Below are 19,269 nucleotides of genomic sequence, written 5' to 3' on the forward strand. Positions count from 1 at the left end.
AAGGTGACGAGCGCCAGAGTAAGGTCCAAAAGGCGAATTGTTCGCAGCCTCAATGGCTTGTACGTCGGCTGGGACATGACTGCTGGGCGCTGTGTGTTGCTCTTGCTTGTGTGTCGGTTCACTGGGCTGGTCTGCGACGTGCATGGCGAGCAGCTTGTCGTGCAAGAGCGCGAGCTGACGGTGAGAAAAGGCTGCTGTTGCGATGTGTGAAATGAGCAGCATCAGCACAACGACAAGCAGCGCTGTGCCGCGCGTGGCTGCTGCGATACGCCTCATGCCCTGCAGTCGTGTGCGTGTGTTCGTTTGGATAGTGTGTGTGTGTGTGTGTGTGTGTGTGCGTGTGCTGTCGACGCGTGGACAGCGAGAGTCGAGTCGAGAGAGACCAAAGAAGCAAAAAAAAAAAAAAAACCTGTCAAGTTAATCAAACAACCAAAAGTGAAACCAGGTTTTTGTTCTTGTTGCTGGGGAAAAAAACCAAACAAACAACAAATAACAATACCAGTGATGGAAGGTGTCGGAATTTGCAGTTCCAGAAGAAGAGCGGAATGAAAGAGTGAAATGCGTCAAATGCGGCGAAACGGGATGTGATGTATTGAATCGTGAAGACAAAGCCTCAATGTGAGGCCTGAATGAACGAATGAAGTCGATCGTACAGTATTGAGCATCGATGCCAACGCACAAGGTTCTCGTGTGTTTGCAAGCATTCGACGTTCCTTGAGTTTCTGTTTATTTTACTGCCAAATCTGAGAAAATCCACTCTTTTTCTTGTATTTTTGTTGCTTTCGTTTGAAGTCATTTTCCGTATTTGAATGATGTCGGGCAGAGCGCATCGCTCCTTGATTCTGCTTGCTTTTGTGCTCCTGGCCTGCTGCATTGGCTGGAGCTCTGCAACGCAATGGCGAATGTATACGGTTGAGAGCGACGCGAGTGTGTTTATTGTGAGCGGACGCCATGTTCCACCGTCACCGGCGACGACCACCATCGCCGCGGCTTCTTCATCGTCAACACTGACCGACATCGATATCAGTGTCACGGGTGAGGATCAGCCGAGCTCGAACGAGGACCGCGTGGGAACACACATCTCCCGCCAAATCCCGGCACGGACTGGGATCCAGCAGCAGCAAGCCATCCGCTTCGACTGGTCTGGCGTGAGCGTCGCGACGACGGTGATGAATGCGACTCGCATCGTGCTCAGCGTCGCGCTGGACGGCGCAGACAACTCGTCGCAGGCACACTTTGAGGTGCTCGTTCGCGACGCAGCCACGCCGTTGAGCAACCAGTCCATCCTGTACCAAGCAAGGGTCATTGTGTACAGCGCCAATGCGTCCACAATCGAGTGCGTAACATTGCCTGTGGACGATCTGCCGCTGCTCAACCCGGCGCAGGTCTATTCGGTCGAGATCAACAAGCGCACCGAAGCGAGCGGCGGGATTGTCTACTTTTGCGGCATGGGCGTAGCCGATGACACGATGGCGACCGACAGCCATGAGAACGAGAATGTTGATCATATTAGCAACAAGAAGAAGCACGGCAAGAATGTCGAGATCAAGACCGACGAAAGGATGGCAATGACTGGAAACAAGTTTGCCAACCCAAGCATGCATCGCCCATCGCACCATCCTGCTGCTGCTGTCGCGGGGCGGAGGATTGAATGGCTCGGCGCGTCGCTCACCTGCGGGTTTGGCGATGAAGGAACCGCTCCGTGCGACTTTTCGTGGTACACTGAAAACAATTACCTGTACGTTTCGTTCTCGTTCTACAGATTTTGTTTTGATTTTCAATACTGTTGCCCGCTGCTGATGTGCGTGAACCGATGGTTTGTTCAGATCACACGGCCCCATCACGTCGCGCGCGTTGAAGGCTGAGTACCACATCGAAGCGTGGAGTGGCAAGGGTGTCATCCGGTACGGTTCAACACTTTTCGCTTGTTCTGATTGGCTTTGCCGCGCCTCGCTTCTTCTCACGATCAAAAGTTATCATGTTGTTGTTCTTGTTGTTTCACAGAAACTATGGCGACACTGGCTTTTCTGTTTGCCCCTTCCCATGCTACTTTAACCGCACACTGGCCAACAGCAATCTGCTTTGGGATTATGGTGCCTGGGTTCCACAGGCCGTTGTCATCAATCTGGGAACAAACGACTACTGGACGACTCCGTATCCTACAGATGACCAGTTCATTGATGGTGAGGCTTTGCGGGGCGAAGTGTTGGCTTTGGTGGAACTTGCACTCTGCTCTTTTCTGCTCATTCCGAAGACTGACGTTTGGTTCTGGGGGGCTGCTTGCCTATGCAAATCTCGTGGACGACCATCAGGTCTCATTGGCTTTGTCAAGCAGATTCAGACCGCCTATGCACCCTACACGACTGACATTGTCTTCTTCCTCGCTTGCGGTCCGATGCTCACTGGGCATCCGTGCGATAACGTCAAGGCAGCTGCAGAAAAGTCGGCGACCTACTACATTGATATTCATCCAGCGCTCAACTCGACCGACTGGGGCTGTGATGGACACCCCAACCTTGATGGACAGGCAAAGATGACTCAAATCACTATTCCGTTCATCGGATCGGTCATGGGCTGGTTGTGAGCTTTGCCTCACACAAGCACAAACATGCGCATGTAAAAACTCGTGCTCTGGAAGGTGTTGCTATTTTGTTTTTTCCCATACCATGCGCATTGCTAGAACACAAACCCAAAAAAAAAAAACACCAACAAAAACCCAAAACCCACCAACAAACAAGCCAACAAAAAATCCAACAATCCTCTCAGAAGGTCTGAGTATCAAACATACTCCTGAACCGGCTGCCAATGTTCTCTACATCGTCCGAAACAATGGGCCGTTCAAGATCAGGACATTCGGAGACACCGTCGTTCAGCAGTTGGGTCAAAAAGGGCGCGCTCAAATCATCTGTGCAAACAGGATGACAAATATCAGACCTCGCCTTCGCAAACAGCCAGGGGTGAGAAGGATGAGCGCTTGCTTACCAACACTTTGGTTGTCCAAATCTTGGAGGAAAGACAGCCAGGCCTGCTTTTGATTCGTCACTAATTCCTCCAAACCATCCAAATCATCCATCATCGATCGCAATCGCTGCGCAGCCTCGAAGGCAGCCATCGCTCGAAGCAGGGCAGAGCGCAACTGAACAGTCTCCGTGCGTGGAGGAGGAACGACCAAGAGCATCTGGATAGGTACAAAGGGCAAGCGGCGTGAACGAGGGGATGACTTCCTTCGCATGATCGGCACAGCAATCTCAACATGAAACGGATTCTCTCGCTTTCTTGTGCGTTCAATACATACCCGCAGACTAATCAAGAATGGTGCTGAGACTTTGCTGTCCGGGAATGCGCCGAAATGAAGTCGCTTCAACTCTGCATTCGCCACCACCGCGTTGAACAAGTACGGGAGCGCCAGATTGTGCCTGAAGAAACAAGCATTCGTCAAGTAAGCTCAACTCTCTTGCTGCAGTTGCATTTACAGCCGTTCTCTTCGCCCTCTCAAATTGTGCCAACATAATTTCAAACCAGCAGTCCACTCACTGTGCCTGCCTTTGATAATCGAGTCCGTTGATCCAAAGAGTAGTCACTTCAAGAAACTCGTTGTACGCGCGTTGCCAGTCTGTCAAGATCGACGCGTGCGCGGGATCCAGAACAATATAAGTAGCCTCTTGACCAACAGCTGCCAACAGAGCATAATCGTGCTCAGACAGCGAAGCCTCGGACAGCGAGGCCTCGGAAATGGATGCTTCAAACAAAAAACATTCCGCAAGCACTGCTCGACTCAGCACATGTCGCTTGATGAAATCGGGGGCACGGGAGCAAAACAGGTAGGCAGTGAAATCCCCGATACGAACGTCAAAAGTCGAGCCGGGACTGTTGGACCGTACTTCGCTCGTGCGCATGGCCAGAGCTCGCTGGAATTTCACCGCAAACTGATCGCGTAGGTGTTGCGAGATGATTGAGTCTGTCGTCGTGGATGCGGCCGATGGGGGAGCAGAATCGATCGTCATGCGAAGTGACTTGTGTTGGTGAGTGGTGTCTCCACCTTGGTTGTCTTCCAAGCTAGGTGCTTCGTAGCTACGCTTGACACCGTTCGTGGGGGAGCCTGGGACAGCTCCAGCGCCGTGATGACTGGGTGTCAGTGGGATGATCTCCATCTCAACAGGTTGGTCCATGACGGAAGGTGGAACATTCTCGTCTTGCGCGACTTGAGGAGAGCTAGGCGGGGGCGCAGCAGCGGACGAGGCGCTCCAAGCCATGGCGGAGGGACCAATGTCGCCTTGAGCAGCGACGTCGACGCTTGCTGCCGCTTGAGAAGACAGGCCGCGCTCTTGTGCCACCTTCTTTTCAAAGGTCTGACGCTCTCGGATGAGGCGCTCCCGAAGTTGCGGAGAGACCATCTCCATGAGGCGCTCGGGAGTCATGTGGTCGGGTGCCGCCTTTGGCTGTTGATGAGGGAACCAGTTGGCGGCCACATAGACGAGACAGTACGCGGAGCTGGTGTTGTTGGTCAGGTCGCCGCCCATGGACTGCCGCTCTACCTCTTCAAAGCTCGCGCGGGAAACCTCCGAATCGTTGTACTTCCACCACTCTTGAGATGTTGGATCGAAAATGAAGGCCCAATAGTGACCAAACATGGCCTGTCCGCGGTGCACAAGCACTGCATGGAGGCGGTACATGGTTCGGGGAGGGATGGTGGCGTCAAACGCGCCTCGAATCTTCATCTCTAGGTTTGCAATGGTTGCGCGGAGTTCTGCGTGCCATTCAAATGGTTGATGCCAACAGCAAGCAAGAAATTTGGCACTCAATGTCAGTACGACAAATGGCATCGACCAGGGCACCAAACCCCACAGTACAGACAGAAACAAGCACGACATCACAGTTGGAATTCAAGCAGCGCAAAGAGACACTCACCGGCGGTGGTCCGGTGCACCTCCACCAGCCAAGTTTGAAGGGAACGGAGGAGCATGTCAACTTCTCGCGGCTCGCTGACCGCGCCGCCGGGCCATCCACCCTTGGCTGCATTTTCGATAAACCTGCCGGTGCAGCGAATATGCTCCTCAATAGAGTTGACGCCGCCTTCGAAATTGGTGAGCGTATTGAGCTGCTTTTGAGCGTCCTGCAATTGGCCGCGCCAAATCACGACCCGCTCGCGCACAGCGAGGGCTGCAGATCGATGTTCATCGAGGAAGCGATCCATGGCAAACTCGGCCGGGAACTCAAACTTTGAGTTGAGCTTCTCGGCGCTGTTGGTCTTAGCGTTAAAGACGACGCGCTTGAGCTGAATGCTGAGCACCGGAGGCAGGACTCGGAACCAAGCGTCCTTTTGTGCAGTAGTGACGTGGTTTCGTGGCGTTCGGAAGTGCTCAATGTCCGTGACAAAGGTGTAGGCATCCAAGGAGTCTTGCAGAGAATGATGGTCTTGAATTGGCAAGATGATTGAGTCAAACTCGGCCGTGCTCGTGTTGGTGACCTCAGTGCCGTCGAGCTCTCGTGCATAGCTGCGCTCGGTGATTGAGCCAAAGAAGAGTCTGAATTCCAACGCACAGGTTCAGTCAGGGCCAATAGACAAGACTTAACTTTTAGAATGAACGGAACCAAAAAAAAAAAAAGTAGCTGGGTTTAACTTACCGTTTCACAATGTTCTCAGACCTGGAAGGCGTTCCAGAAGGCGTGGAGAGTCCCGACCCAAGGCCTTCTTCGGCCCGGTTGAGAAAGAGCTGGGCAAACTCGCCAACATCCTGCTGGGGACCAACCTCGACTTTCTGACCGCTGTCATTGACGAACGAGTTTAGCAAAAGCGTCGGGTTGACGGCTTTCTCCCGCGAGACAATCAGGAGCGCAAACAGCGCCTGCAGCTCCTTGATGAACGTGAATGCAAAGTCTCTTTTCCGGAGAGTGCTGATGGCTGGGTCGAAATCGCGCAACGCAGCAATCTGCCCGCGAACCTCCGCTTGCTGCGTGTCAACGTGAACCTCGAGCACCGCCTTCCGGAACTCGGGGATGGAAAAGTACAATGGCAGGAATGAGTTAAAGTAGCACGTATTTCCAATGTTGCGGAGGCCCGTCGGGACGCCCGGCTCACGCAGCTGGACTGGCTCGCTGAACAGCATAAGATTGGCCTCGTCTGTGCCATGACCATTGCTGCCATTGCTGCCATTCGCGTTCCGGCTTGTGCTCAGCGATTCCTCGATTGCGCGCGACAATTCAATGTCGTCGTGCTCCATTCCCTTGCCGCCTGCGTTGCGTCCACCGGCACCAGTGTGCTGCTGGTCTTGCAGCGAGCGCGAGAGGGCGGCTTGGAGCTGGTCGTCGTCGCCCTCCACCGCCACCGTCGGGACGTGCTTGATCCCTCTGCCAGTCGTGCTACTCGTCCCAGTCGCACCAGTGCTGGGCCTGGCGGCGGCCGTCGCGTCGTTGTACGGCACGATCGCAGTCGAGCTCGATGACAGCGTCGGCGGCAGATCAGCCACCCTCGGCGACGTAGCATCCGCCAATGCTGCAGCATGCGTACTAGTCGATGACAGCGACGATGATGATGACAATGACAATGGCAATGACGACGGAGCTGGTCCGCCGCTGGTCGAGCTCGGTGCTGAGCGGCTCGGCTGGCTGAACAACACCTGCACTGCTTGCTCGACGCTGCCTCCGTGCCGCTATAAGGGAAGGTGTAATAACACAGTGTTGTTCATCAAGATCAAGATCAGCATCAGCAATCACAAGAGGGAGGTGGGGAAAAGGCGAGAGGAAATGGGCTCAGATCAGCTCAAGTTTCTCAGAAACACAGCGAAATACCCAAAAGTGTCCGAATTCAGAGCACAAAATGTCGCCTAGTTTGTTCTGTGCCTTTGCTTATGGAAGATGACGACCAACAAGACCTCGAACAGCAGGACACGCTGAGCTGTTGTTTGGCTGTTTTCGAGCTAAACTGTATGGCTTTTGATACGTTTCAACCACAATCACCCGCTCCACCCCTTCCGTCCACTCGATTCGAGTGCATTTTGGCTGCTAGTTGATTCAAGCTTGCCAAAAGTCTCTCCCTCTCTCTCTCGCTCTCTCTCTGCGCTGCTAAGCTGCGAACGATTGGAAAACGATTGTCTGAAACAGTTTTTCGGCTCGTTCCCCCGTTCTCTCTTCGCTGTTGAGGCTTTTGTTGAATGCGGCGGTACCTGGAGGTACTGGCGCGCATCGTCTGCAGTGATGTGTGGACAGAACTCCATCATCTCCGCGACGCGGGCTGCCAAATCATCCATGATCACGAAAACAAAAAAATTCAGACTGAGCTCAACGCCTCGATTTGGGACGAACAAAGGGTTTTGTATGCATGTCGAAGAGCAACCACAGTGATCACCATTGAACATCGGTAAGGTCGTTCGTTATAGTTTGTTTGCAGTTTTTCAATGTTTCAATTCCCATTTCTCAGACTGTCCTTGTTCCATTTGATGATCAAAGTGGGTTTTGTGTTGTATGGAAATCCCATTGCAATGAAATATCGAGCTGGGGGTTTGAATCACTTGACAATATGTCGCTTTTATCTGCTGAATGTTCATTGATGCGACTATTCTCAGAATTTTGTTTGCCACTCCTTCATTTTGACTTCCATTTTGGGTTGACATGTCTCGATTTGTCGAGGTCGAGCGGCAGATCAGCGCCGTGCTTGAGGCCAGCAGATCGAATGCCAAACACGACAATAACGAGAGCAATGATGATGATGATGATGCCTGCCAGACGGCGATGGCGAGCATGGTCGCTGCAGCGAGCGCTCTGCTGGGAGCAAAGCGAAACGCCATCAGCACCGCGCGCGCAGCTGCTTCGACCGCGTCCGCCGCCTCTGCAGGGATTTCGAGCACGTGGAATGCAGATCTACTGGCCGCGCTGGCCGAGGACGACGAGCTGGCCTTCTTGGAGCACGTTGAGGCGCAGCAAGGTCAGGTCGCAGTTCGCGCGCTCCGTGTCTGCGCTTGGCGTGCGCGCCAGACCGGCCCGTTCAAGCAGGACGTTGATGCACACCTTGCCTTGCAAATCGAAGCCTCGGAGCGGCGGTGGAGCGAACTCGAGCAACCCGCGGTCGCACGTGTGCCGGCCATCTGTGCAGTTGCAATGCAACGTCAAGTCTATGCTCAGCTCGTGAATACTGCTCGAGAGCACTTGGGATTGTCAGCAAGCACGTTGCCAAGCGATCGGGAATGGCTGGCAACGCTGGACAATGTCGGACTGCTGGACGACGTACCGGACGTTGCCGCCACTGCTCAGCTGGGAACGTTGCAGCCGTGGCTGGACACTCGCATCGATAGGACACTCGCTTGGATGGATTTGAATACGGAAAAGCTGTTTGTGGAAGACTTGCCATGTGTGCAATGGAGCATTCCGGACGCCGTGCGCGTTACTCTGCCACGCATCCTGACGTGCCATGGCAGCGACGCGCTGGTCGCCGAGCAACGTCTTCAAGTATGTAGTGTGTGTGTGTGTGCCAGTCGAGCACGAACGTTGCTTGTGTCTGTTGTTCCTCCCGCTCGCTTTGTGTTGCTTGTGTCTCACCCCTTCCTCATCATTCTCGTCCGTTTGAAGCTGCTGATGACAGGCCCTTGCCCGCGCTCCTTTCTCTACTCTAAAAACGCAGACCACACCTCATCCATGACGCCGGTGGTGCTGGCCATCCTGGAGAGCCTGCGCTTGATGCGAATGACTGCAGACGAGGTTTGTGCACCAAGCGTTTTTTGCTTTTGACGTTGCTCCGCTTTGTCTCAAGTTCATCTTGTCATCATTCCTGACATTGTTATCATTGTGCAGGTCTACTTTGAAAATCAACTGGAGCATTGTCGAACCACTTTGACGCTACAAGGCGGCACGTTTGATGGTTGCGCCGTCTCCATCCTGAATCTCAGCAACGAGCGACAAGCCGTGACATCGCTTGTGCAGCTCTGCAATACCATGATGGCTGCGACGACCGCCCCTGCGAGCGCTACATTCGTTCAAGTACCCGACCATGTGGCAAAATACATTGAGCTGGTTCATTCCACCTATGAACATTTGCGGAATCGCGCATACGAGTACTGGACTGCCGTGATTGGCACTCGTCCCGCCGCTCTTGAATCACGGAAGATTGGCGATAGTGAGTTCTTACGTTCTGAACCGACTTTAATGTTTGCACCAACTCGATCTCATTCTATTTCATGACGCAGTCGTTGACAAACCGCATACAGACCTCTTGCAGTGGCTGCACAACGCCGGGATGACTTCAATTGCGGAAAATCATCTGAGCATTGCCGATTTCGAGCACACTGGGCGTGGAGTGCTGGCGAACGAACGCATCGAAGCTGGTGTTGAAGTGCTGCATTTGCCTCAGCACCTTCTCATCAACATTCACGTTGCATTGGACGAATCCCACCCAATCGGCCGAGTCCTATCAGACCTGCGGGACGAGTATGACGACGACACGCTGCTGCTGCTTTACGTTCTGCACGAAAAGCTTGTCGCTGGGTCGGCCTCGCGCTGGGCACCGTTCTTTGAAACATTGCCTGCGACGTACAACTCGCCGCTGCTCTTCCATGTGACTGAGCTGCTGGAGCTGGAAGGCACGCGTCTCATTGATGAAACGTTCGAGATCAAAGATGGCCTCCGCGTCTTGCACGAGTCGCTGGGTCCGCTCGCTGAGGCGTACCCTGCTCTTTTCCCCACCGACGCGTTTACGTACGAAAACTTGCTGTGGGTGCGAGCTATGATTGACAGTCGAGCCATGAAGCTGCCTGTTCCGGCTGCTGCTGCTGCTGTTGCTGCTGCGGCTCCTGAGGACGCCACTGAAACCCCCTTCGTGGCCAACCTCATCCCGTTCGTTGACATGATCAACCACGAGGAGCATTCGCACATTTCGGTTCGTCGATATGACACGTCGGCCAAGGCACTTGTGCTGACCACGCTCGGAGCTTGTGCAGCTGGCACCCAGCTCTCGCTTCATTACAGCACGCTGCCTTCCTGGCAGCAGCTGCTGTACTATGGCATGCTGAGCACTGAGTTGAACCCCCTCACTGTCACCGTTGACGTCTACTTTACTGCCAATAATCCGGACGAAAGTTCATCAGACGCGGACACAGCCCCTGCTGCTGTTGTTGATGACGAGGAGGGCGGTGATGATGAGTCAGACACTGCCATGGACGAATTGGACGCCGACTTGAACGATGACGAGGCGCAAGAATTGTATGGCTCCTATTTCGACCAGGGTCCGATCGCCAAGTGGATGGACGAGCACTTTTTGCCGCGCACTCACACGCTTGCGCGTGGGATGCATTCGTCGCTCCTCCTCCCATGTGTCTGTGCGACAGTCCTGTCCGCTGAAGAATTTGAGGCTGTGCGTGAAGAAACGCTGACTTTGCTGGCGCTGCAGAGCGAGTCAGAGCACAACGAGGCTGCCAACCAACTCTTGCGCCGCCAAGTGGCCCTTGACGCCTTGTCGAACGTATCCGAAGACGTGCGAACGCGAGCTACCGAATCGATTGCGAGCGTTTTGACAGAGTTGATGGAAGCGTTTGGCACGACCGCTGAAGAGGACTCGGAATTGTTGGCCGACAGCGCTCAAACCGACGACAGCGAAATGCTCAGCGTGAATCGAACGCTGGCTATTCGGTACCGTCGGGGTATCAAGCTCGTCATTGCAGACAATCTCGACAAGGCCAACCGCGGTGATTTCGGAGCCTCTGCTTACACGTATGCTGAAGAGGATGGCAATGTGTGTGATTACGGCGAGTGCAACTGAGTCTTGAAGACGTTTTGATGATTGCTTGAAGGGAAGGGGTTGAATTGCATTTGGCTCTGCGCGCCGTTTGGTGTTTGTTCGAATACACATTTTTTTTTCTTTTTCTTTTTTTTTTTTTTTTTTTTTTTCATTTCTTTTGTTTTTGTTTCTTTTTTTGTTTTTTTGTCTCTTTCCCTTCGTGAAGCACAGGTAACACCCTGCAGTGCCACATTTCTCGCCTCCCAATACTCAGCTGTCACGACGCGAGTCCTGAGAACACCTGACAGTGTGAGAGGAACCCTGGAGACGTTTGAGAGGGGAGTTTGAGGGAAGCTTATCGACTTTGTTGTTGAGTCTGCACGCGGGGTTTGCCGTGTTGGTCAAAGCGGGCCGCACTCGCAGGCAAACGACGCACTGTCTTTGTCATGTGCAAGTGAAAGCACTGGTTTGGAAATGTAATGGCGCAAGCAAAGGGCGTGAGAGAGAGAGCGGATGAGTGGCGCAGAAAGAAAAAAGCACAAACCAACTAAGAGCATGCTCCCAAACAACTAGCACAGCGATCAAGAGCCTTTCGTGGTGCAGCAGTGGAATAGGAAGAGAGCAAGAACACTCTCTTCAGTGCGGGATAGCGAGAGTGTGAGAGAGTGTGTCTGTGAGAATGAGAAAGAGTGGGTGAGACATCCGCAGCTGGGTGTTATCTTGTCGTCTTTTTTTTTTTTTTTTTTTTTTGTTTTGTTTGTTTTGTTTGTTTGTTTGGTTTCGCTTTTCTTGCTTCTTCCCTTCCGGCTTGAGATGATGCTGAGCTGACTATTTCTATTTCATTCAAACAGGAAGCAAACTCACAACGACCAAGTCCAAAAATGGCGAATCTGACGCTTTTGTGGGGAGGCATCGTCGTCGTTTTGCTCATGGCCTGCCTCGCCCCTCACACACTGGGCGACATCCACAATCTCCCAACACTCTGGACGAACGCGGCCAAGACCATTCGTCCGCAGCTTTATGGTCGCAATGTCGTGTTGGCGCCTGACGGTGGACGAAACGCCATCTCAAATGCTTACGAAAACAACATGGGGCTCAATTCCCAGCTGCCCGATGTCTATCATAACGAGATCATGATTCGTTACACTCAAGAGTACCTCGCCAACGCGGGTGCAACCGTCTTCATGACACGCGAGCGCTGGTTTGGCACGTCCGACGAGCAGATTCTGGACGATCAATCGTCTGCCAACTGCATCAAAACTGGTGGATGGACTTCCTACGGCGTTGGGTTCCTCGGTTACCACTCGTACGTATTTGGCAACCTGAATGCAGAAACAGCCGTCGCAGCTTTCGTGACCACCCTTGCCGCCGATGGGTACTATCCCGTGTACATTCGTGGTTTGGGCGACGGCCAAAACCGTGCCTCTCGCACGCTCATTCGTATCTTCCACTCTGGTGGCACAACTACCCTGTACATGAATCAAAACATGTACAGCAGGCAGTGGATGTATGCCGGTCGCTACTACTTTACCAAGACAGGCTTTCGCGTCGAAGTTTCCAACAAGCTTGACTTTGCCGTCGACGCTGGCAGATGCGTCATTGCAGATGCAGTTCGCGTCGGTTGCGGTTCCCTTGGCGGCTATCCTCGCTTCCACTACGGCACGTCCAGCTTTTTGACCTACATGAACTACACTGTCAGCACGAGCTCGGCAACAGCGATGGCTGATTTCAGCAAGCAGATGATTCAAGGCGATCTGGAAACTGCCAACTGGCAAAATTGGGCGCTTTTCTACCTTTATAGCACCTACAACTCTGGCGACTCCGCAATTCGTGGCACCCAGGATTTCAGCTACAGCAACGTAAGTGCATGAAACGGAATGTGTGCTTTTCGCGCTACTCTTCGATTAATGATTTTGCTCGATAGGGTCGTACCTCGCCATACACGGGCATCACCAGTACGGCGATCTACAACTCCTCATTGCAGGCCGCTTCGGATAGCTTCTGCGACGCCATTCATGCGGCCGCAGTTTCAACGGGTCTTGTAGACAAAGCCAAGGACCTTCATCAATGGCCGCCGCTTGATTCGTCCTCACGAATGCCCACCATGATGGCCGTTCCTTATTACATCACCAACAATGCAGACATGCTACTGGCTCAGTCCGAAGCGGGTCGCGAGAATGTACGTACGCTGTGGGCTTTGCTTTCATGAGCTGGTGCAGTGAATCTCACACGAATCTTCTTCCTCCATCAAACAGCTCGGGCGCGCATACTACAAGGGTATTGCCAAGTACTTTTCATCGACCGCCACCATCATTCCGCTCCCTGTCAACTACCTGCACACCATCAACCAAGGCGGCAACGTGGTTCGAGTCTGCTGGCGCCAACCTGACGACACCCAAGAGTCCACTGACGCTGCGACCGCGTTCAAGATTTACCGGTCTACCGATGGACGCGGATGGGATGATGGAGTCATCGTCGCCGCTTTTACGTACCTTAACAGCTTGTGCTACGACGTTACATCTCTGACAGTCGGGCAAGTCTACTTTTTCAAGGTTGCTGGTCTCAATGCAGGAGGCGAAGCGTTGACCAAATGGACGGCAGCGGCGCGCGTGACCGACCCTGCTGTTGGTGTCACTCGTCCGCCAATTGTCATCGTCGACTGCTTTGTCGAAGGCTTTGTGCACACTTCTACCAACATCGAGGGTCGGTACACGCGGGAGTATGTGGTCGAGCACGCCCTGTCGATTGCTGGAGCCGGTTACTCGTTTGATTCTGCATCTGCAGACATTTTTTCTGAGTCCCAATGGGTTACCACCCACCTAGCAATGTACAAGACGGTTGTCTGGGCGTCGGGTGATACGGCCGCCAACATCAATGTCTTCCCTGCTGTTGCGCAAACCGCCATCAACTCGTGGATTGCAGGTGCCTCCTCTGCAAGCCCTCGCTCACTTTTCGTCAGTGGCTCGAACGTCGCTGCTGGCCTTAGTGCTGCGGGCAGTACCAGCCTCACCTTCCTCAACAGTCAACTCAAGTCCACCTTTGTCACACCAATGCAAACACTTTCGTTGTTCGCCCGAACGCTGGATTCACCATGAGCGGCACTGTGGCCTTCAACAGCATTGTGGCGCTGGGGAACCCATACGCTGTCAGCTCGCCGGATCAGATCGGCACAGCAGGCACAGGAACAGCGGCGCTGTTCTACGGCCCTTCGTCTGGGACGAATGTCGCTGGTGTCAGCTCACGCAGCACGACGGGATATTATGCTTCCTTCTTGCTTGCCTTCCCTTTTGAAACGATCAACTCGCGAGACGAGCGCGACAAGTTGATGGCTTCGATCTTGTCCACCATCATGTTTGCGGCTCCTGACTTGCCTTTGGCGCTGCCGTCCGTCAGCTCGGCTGCCAGCATGGCCACGCAAGCTTCTGTTGCTTCCCGAAGCTCTGCTTCGATTGCAGCCACCGTGTCTGCAAGCGTTGCCTCAATTGCTTCGATTGCATCCACAGTCTCCGCCACGGTTGCTTCGGCATCGTCTGCATCAGTTGCCTCAGAATCGTCTGCATCAATTGCCTCAGCATCATCAGCGTCAATGGCCTCGGCATCATCAGCGTCAATCGCCTCGGCATCGTCAGAATCGGCGGCGTCAGCATCAGCTGCCTCAGGATCATCAGCATCAGCCGCCTCGGCATCGTCAGCATCGGGCGCGCCCGTAGTCTCAGACACAGCACCCCCACCGAACAGCAGCAGCTTTTCCGTTGCGCCTGTCGCTGGCGCGGTCGGTGGCGGTGCTGGTTTGATCATTGTGATTGTGCTCGTCGTCCTTTTGCGACAACGTCGGCGCCGACAACAGAAAAGTAACCCCAATTTGAAAACCAAGCCATCTTCTGTCCCTGCTATTCACTCCTTGGAGCTTCAAGAGCCGATGTATACAACTCCTGCTGCGATTTACGCCGCTGCTGCGTCGTCGACCGTCGTTTATGCCGAAGCATCGGACAACACCACGTATCCCTCCGCCCCCGGTTTCACTGAAGCAACTGCGGGCGATGCATTCAGCAATTACGCAGGAAATGTTCGCAGCCCGACGTACGACAACGCTAATGTAGGCGCTGCAGGTGCGAGCTCTATGACTGCAGCCATTTACCCACGGGTCGATGCATCCCAAAGTAGCAAGCCAGCAACAGACAGCTTGTATGACAAAGTAGTGGCCGTGGTCGACTTGGAGGAGTACAACTCGGCAACGTCGAGCAGGATTTACGACTACGCCCTCCCACTCACTCACCTTTTGCGCGAACGGCTCGACTTTGGCTCGCAGCTTGGATCTGGTGCCTTTGGCGTGGTGCGGCTTGGACAACTGCCCCGCTCTTTGGTTCCGGCCATGGCGCGAGATCTGCTGGTCACTCCTAACCAACCCTTCTTGAACGTTGCAATCAAAACGCTCCAGGAAGGTGCCAGCGAGAAAAACCGCAGCGAATTTGTGGAAGAGGCAAGCATGGTGGCCAAGTTCAACAACCCCAACATTGTGCGGGCTATCGCAGTGCTGCTCGAGGCTGAGCCATGCATGATTATCTTGGAACTCATGCCTTTCGGCGATTTGCGCAAAGTGATGCAGCAGTCCAAGCAGCAAAACCTCTCGTGGACCTTAGCCGAATTCGGGCATGTGCTCGCTCAGGTGGCCTCCGGTTTGGAGTACCTGGCGTCTATCCGTTTTGTGCATCGCGATCTTGCGGCTCGCAACTGCCTGGTAGGAGCTGGGTTGTCGGTGAAGATTTCCGACTTTGGACTTTCTCGGTCGTTGTCTGTCAAGGATTACTATCACATGGAAACCAAAGGGCGTCTGCCAGTCAGGGTGAGTTGTGTATTGTTTTGTTGTTCATCTGGAAGAAGCCTCAAGTTGTGTTTCAACATCATTTGGAACTCGAGAAGTCGCCCCCACACGCTAACTCTTGGAATGGCTGAAACAATGTTTTGAACAAACGACAACAATAGTGGATGGCTCCAGAGTCGCTCAGCTTCTTCAAGTTCTCACACGAAAGCGATATTTGGTCGTTTGGTGTTCTTTCTTGTCAGTTGGAGTTGCTGGTGTCGGGTTGTCCACGGGGACTGGCGAATTGAAGCGCTGACCAATGACTTGGCAATGAACACAGGGGAGGTCTTCTCGTACGGCACGTCTCCGTTTGCAAAGGTGCTCGGCCGCGACCTTCTTGCTCACATCGAAGCTGGAAACCGACTGGCTCAACCAAAGGATTGCCCATTCCACACTTACGTGCTGCTCCTTTCGTGCTGGCAACTGGAACCCGAAAAACGTCCGACCGGTGCTACGCTGCGCCAGGCATTCAGAGAGATGGCCCTGCATCAACCGGTTCGTGATATCGGCGCGTTGTGACGCGAAGGCTCGGTCGTAAAAAAAAACCTTGTTGCGAAAATGCCTTGTTTGATCGATCACCCTTGCGCCTTTTCCAACCGCCCTTCAAAGTGCAAGTTTAGTAGAGTTGGCGTCTGGGATGGATGGCTCAATTTCCGGTTGTTGTACCATCTCGCTGAAGCCAATGAACGACTTTTGTATTAACATGATGTAATACAAGATTTAAAACAAGATTTAAAAAATGTAGGTTTACAAGATAACGAATGATGATGGCATGATGATAGAATGACGAGATGGCTACTTGGCGCGCAGCTCCCAGCGAGAATTCCCAAGATACCGGCGAGCTGCGCTGAGAACGCCGCGGCAAAAGCATCCAGCAGAGACAGCACCCATGACAACGAGCTGGTGCCCTTGCTGCCAGTCCGGGTTTTGCTCCTCAAAGTAGCGGATGTGCGGGTCTTGCTTGTCCTTCTCGGAAATTTCGGCAATACCTTTCTTCAGATGAGAGTTTTTGCGCTCAATGACGCCGTGGACGGCATCGTACTGCTCGGACGGCGAGGTCATGGCTCGACCAAACCCATCCATCACAGTCTTCTCCCAAGCAGGGGTTGGCATATCGTGCCGAGGGTAGCACTCTTGGGCGTTGCGAACGGCAAACAAGTACGACCGGATGGAGAAGCACTTCATGATGATGTAAACTTGAGTGAATGGCCGCGACAACTTTGTCAACAGGACAATGTAGAGCACTGCCAGTGGAAACCACGGTCCGCCGTGGTACCCCTCGCGAAACAGCGCCAAGCCGACTTTCAACACGGCCGCCGACTTGCCGTCGGGCCGTGCATGCGTCGACTCTTGGCCCATGAGGAACATGCCGCGAAGGCTGCCATCCAACTTGCTGCGGTACATGATGACAAAGTCAAACGACAGGACATAGCTGCGGAACATGTCCAGGCTCTGAGACAAGCTTTGGTTTGTGTCCAACGTGCTCAAGGCAAGCGTGAAGAGCTCGTTCATGGTGACCTCGTCCAGAAGGCTTGTTTTCGTCACGTGGAGGTTGAGGCGCAACTGTGGCTTCAGCTTGCAGTCCTGGGCAGACGGACCCGCAAGCAGATTGCAGAAGGTGACTACGCTGGCGATGGGTCTGGCAAAGACGACCGCCAGAGCCAGAATCGACAATGCAGTGAAATGGGACCAAACGGCTCGAGTTGCTGGCAACGCAGTTGTGAATAGTAGCCAGCAAAGAATGGTGCCGATGGTAGCGACCTTGAGCAGATGAATGACGGACAATCGCAGCGAGGCGGATTTTGTGTGCTTGGCGGAAGGCAGAGCATCTTCCTGCGATTGAGACTCGGTTGAATCAGGCAGAGTAGTGTCGTCGTTGTCCTCGGCTTGCTTTGGTGGGCATTCTTCGACCTGCTCAACTTCAGAAGCGGGCTGCTCAGACTCTGATTCGAGCGCCTCGAGAGGTTCGAGTGATTCGAGAGGTTCCAGCGGCTCGCAGCAATCCAGGTCATCCGGATTCAAAGCACCAGGAGCAGGAGAGTCCAGCGCTCGGCTCTCCGACACGAAAATGGCCAGCGAATTGAGCTCGGACGACGAGCGACGGGCGAGTCTGGCCTCGTGATCGGGGTGCAGAGGCAGCGTTCGTTTGGGGGTGTCCAGCATTTTGTGAAATAGTGAAAGGGGGTTGAACTCGGCTCGCTTTGAACACGCCACGTAGGTAGATCTGAATGCGACGAGCGCGTGCAATTCTAAAAAAGGGAGGAGGCTAAGGAGAGGGGACAACAAGAAATCAAGTGCGAGATGAGTCCAACTGCCAGCAGCATGAACGCAATGGAAGTGAAGCAACGACCATCGAAACGCAAAGCAATGAAGGGGAAAGCGAGCGTTTTCGATCATAATGCAAGATCAAAAGGGGGCGTGCGGGACACAACAACAAATAACAACAACAAACAAAAATCAAAGCATAAAAATCACACTTTGTCAGGTAAATAAATACCGACGCTTTTGCGGTGAGCGAAAAGGACCGAGGTGGGATTGGCTCGGGTCGAGGCCGCCCAGTCTTCGCTCTGTCCTCGTTTTTGCTCTTTTGCGTTTCTCCACTTCCCCCCTCCGCCTCACCTTGTTCAAGTCTCTCCTTTTGAAGCAAGTTGTGCGCACTACTGCGTTGTGGATCTGGCTTTGTTTTGTGGTTTTTTGTGCTGTTTGTTTATCTCGTTGGGGTTTTTTTGTTTTTTTTTTTTAACTTCACGCCTTTTTTTTTTTTTTTTTTTTCCCCAAACCTGATTCATCGTCCGTTTTTCATCGCTGCGTTTGTTGATCTGCCATTCAATTTCACCCCGACTGTTCGTCTGTTCATCCATTCGCATTCGATTCCTGCACTTGGCCGTTGAAACCGCAAAACCAAAACCAGATCAAAAAAAAAACCAAACTCCCCCAAAAAAAAAAAAATGCCGAACGTTGGAATCTCGCTGCCATGTTTGGGTTTGGATCATGATGCAGACGAGGAGGAGGATGACGTTGGTGTGAAAGCTCCAGCTTGTGAGATTCGCATGTGCTCTTTGCATCAGTCGGACTAAAACGTCGAGACCCGCACCAACGAAGCGGAGTAACGCGCTGGAAAGGCAAATTGAAATGATGGGAAGAAGAAGAAAGAGGAAAAAAAAACCGCCAACGCAGATGTCACACATTTGCATTACACCTTTTCGTTTTTGCATACGTGTGTGGATGCCGACACTCGAAGTGGAGGTTGAGCACAAGTTGGGAGAGTTGGGAGGGGAGCGAGGTGGGAGGGCGAATTGGGGCAAAAGGAAGACGGCGACAACGCATGGCGACCTTTGCACGAGCGTTTTTTGCAGTAAAAGGTGAAAAAAAAAAACGTAAATTGCGGTGAGTTTTTTTTCTTTTTTTTCTTGCTTTGCTTGCTTTTGATGCAATGGAGGACGATCGTGCTTTGGGTCTGCCAAAGGGGAGGGAGAATTGCGTGGGGATTGCTTCGGAAGAGAGAGAGAGAGAGAGTGGAGAGAGTGTTGGAGTGATGGATTTGAAAATCGCTAAAGCAAAAAACGAGCGCAGAGCTCGTGAAAGTACTCACTTCAAGCTGAAAGGTTGATTTAGGCAACAATGAAGCAATGAAGCGGGGGAAAAAAAAAACGTGAAGAACCAAAAAAAAAAAAAGACTGGTGATTTTTGTTGGGATCCCAAAACG

At 53.1% G+C, this 19,269-nt stretch overlaps 6 protein-coding genes across 6 annotated transcripts; 4 read left to right on the forward strand and 2 right to left on the reverse strand.

Moving 5' to 3' along the window:
* The first annotated feature begins 769 nt into the window (after window positions 1-769).
* On the forward strand, window positions 770-2,718 carry CAOG_05632 (endoglucanase E). Its single transcript, XM_004346255.2, has 4 exons — window positions 770-1,738; window positions 1,827-1,904; window positions 2,005-2,183; window positions 2,313-2,718. Exons 1-4 carry the CDS (start codon window positions 810-812, stop codon window positions 2,582-2,584), a joined length of 1,458 nt encoding a protein of 485 aa, XP_004346305.2. The 5' UTR covers window positions 770-809; the 3' UTR covers window positions 2,585-2,718.
* Window positions 2,627-7,263, reverse strand: CAOG_05633 (ubiquitin carboxyl-terminal hydrolase). Its single transcript, XM_004346256.2, has 7 exons — window positions 7,164-7,263; window positions 5,626-6,650; window positions 4,909-5,525; window positions 3,535-4,747; window positions 3,296-3,416; window positions 2,983-3,178; window positions 2,627-2,905 (listed from the first exon to the last, which is right to left on the reverse strand). The coding sequence occupies exons 1-7, from the start codon at window positions 7,245-7,247 to the stop codon at window positions 2,763-2,765; spliced, it is 3,399 nt and encodes a 1,132-aa protein (XP_004346306.1). The 5' UTR covers window positions 7,248-7,263; the 3' UTR covers window positions 2,627-2,762.
* A 332-nt stretch (window positions 7,264-7,595) lies between these two features.
* On the forward strand, window positions 7,596-10,832 carry CAOG_05634 (hypothetical protein). The gene is made up of 4 exons (XM_004346257.2): window positions 7,596-8,442; window positions 8,563-8,691; window positions 8,785-9,106; window positions 9,177-10,832. Exons 1-4 carry the CDS (start codon window positions 7,609-7,611, stop codon window positions 10,742-10,744), a joined length of 2,853 nt encoding a protein of 950 aa, XP_004346307.2. The 5' UTR covers window positions 7,596-7,608; the 3' UTR covers window positions 10,745-10,832.
* A 751-nt stretch (window positions 10,833-11,583) lies between these two features.
* Window positions 11,584-13,797, forward strand: CAOG_05635 (hypothetical protein; the record flags this gene model as incomplete). The annotated part of the gene is made up of 3 exons (XM_004346258.1): window positions 11,584-12,561; window positions 12,627-12,881; window positions 12,958-13,797. The coding sequence occupies 3 exons, from the start codon at window positions 11,584-11,586 to the stop codon at window positions 13,795-13,797; spliced, it is 2,073 nt and encodes a 690-aa protein (XP_004346308.1).
* Window positions 13,798-14,027: 230 nt separating this feature from the next.
* Window positions 14,028-16,082, forward strand: CAOG_05636 (tyrosine-protein kinase transforming protein ros; the record flags this gene model as incomplete). Its single annotated transcript, XM_004346259.1, has 3 exons — window positions 14,028-15,545; window positions 15,686-15,761; window positions 15,844-16,082. 3 exons carry the CDS (start codon window positions 14,028-14,030, stop codon window positions 16,080-16,082), a joined length of 1,833 nt encoding a protein of 610 aa, XP_004346309.1.
* Window positions 16,083-16,183: 101 nt separating this feature from the next.
* CAOG_05637 (hypothetical protein) lies at window positions 16,184-19,221 on the reverse strand. Its single transcript, XM_004346260.2, has 2 exons — window positions 19,156-19,221; window positions 16,184-17,829 (listed from the first exon to the last, which is right to left on the reverse strand). Exon 2 carries the CDS (start codon window positions 17,724-17,726, stop codon window positions 16,359-16,361), a length of 1,368 nt encoding a protein of 455 aa, XP_004346310.1. The 5' UTR covers window positions 17,727-17,829; window positions 19,156-19,221; the 3' UTR covers window positions 16,184-16,358.
* Window positions 19,222-19,269: the final 48 nt, after the last annotated feature.

The sequence above is a fragment of the Capsaspora owczarzaki genome, assembly GCF_000151315.2.
Source record: "Capsaspora owczarzaki ATCC 30864 unplaced genomic scaffold supercont2.9, whole genome shotgun sequence".
Taxonomy (NCBI): domain Eukaryota; class Filasterea; order Ministeriida; family Capsasporidae; genus Capsaspora; species Capsaspora owczarzaki.

Excerpts from the sequence above, each read along its gene's own strand:
- CAOG_05632 (XM_004346255.2), top strand. The coding sequence starts at position 810 with ATGATGTCGGGCAGAGCGCATCGCTCCTTGATTCTGCTTGCTTTTGTG. Across the intron at positions 1,739-1,826 it reads TACACTGAAAACAATTACCT|ATCACACGGCCCCATCACGT; the intron begins GTACGTTTCGTT and ends TGGTTTGTTCAG. Across the intron at positions 2,184-2,312 it reads AGATGACCAGTTCATTGATG|GTCTCATTGGCTTTGTCAAG; the intron begins GTGAGGCTTTGC and ends GACGACCATCAG.
- CAOG_05637 (XM_004346260.2), bottom strand. The coding sequence starts at position 17,726 with ATGCTGGACACCCCCAAACGAACGCTGCCTCTGCACCCCGATCACGAG.
- CAOG_05633 (XM_004346256.2), bottom strand. The coding sequence starts at position 7,247 with ATGGATGATTTGGCAGCCCGCGTCGCGGAGATGATGGAGTTCTGTCCA. Across the intron at positions 3,417-3,534 it reads GATTATCAAAGGCAGGCACA|GCACAATCTGGCGCTCCCGT; the intron begins GTGAGTGGACTG and ends TTGTTTCTTCAG. Across the intron at positions 2,906-2,982 it reads TTTGGACAACCAAAGTGTTG|ATGATTTGAGCGCGCCCTTT; the intron begins GTAAGCAAGCGC and ends CTGTTTGCACAG.
- CAOG_05634 (XM_004346257.2), top strand. The coding sequence starts at position 7,609 with ATGTCTCGATTTGTCGAGGTCGAGCGGCAGATCAGCGCCGTGCTTGAG. Across the intron at positions 8,443-8,562 it reads TCGCCGAGCAACGTCTTCAA|CTGCTGATGACAGGCCCTTG; the intron begins GTATGTAGTGTG and ends GTCCGTTTGAAG. Across the intron at positions 8,692-8,784 it reads TGCGAATGACTGCAGACGAG|GTCTACTTTGAAAATCAACT; the intron begins GTTTGTGCACCA and ends ATCATTGTGCAG.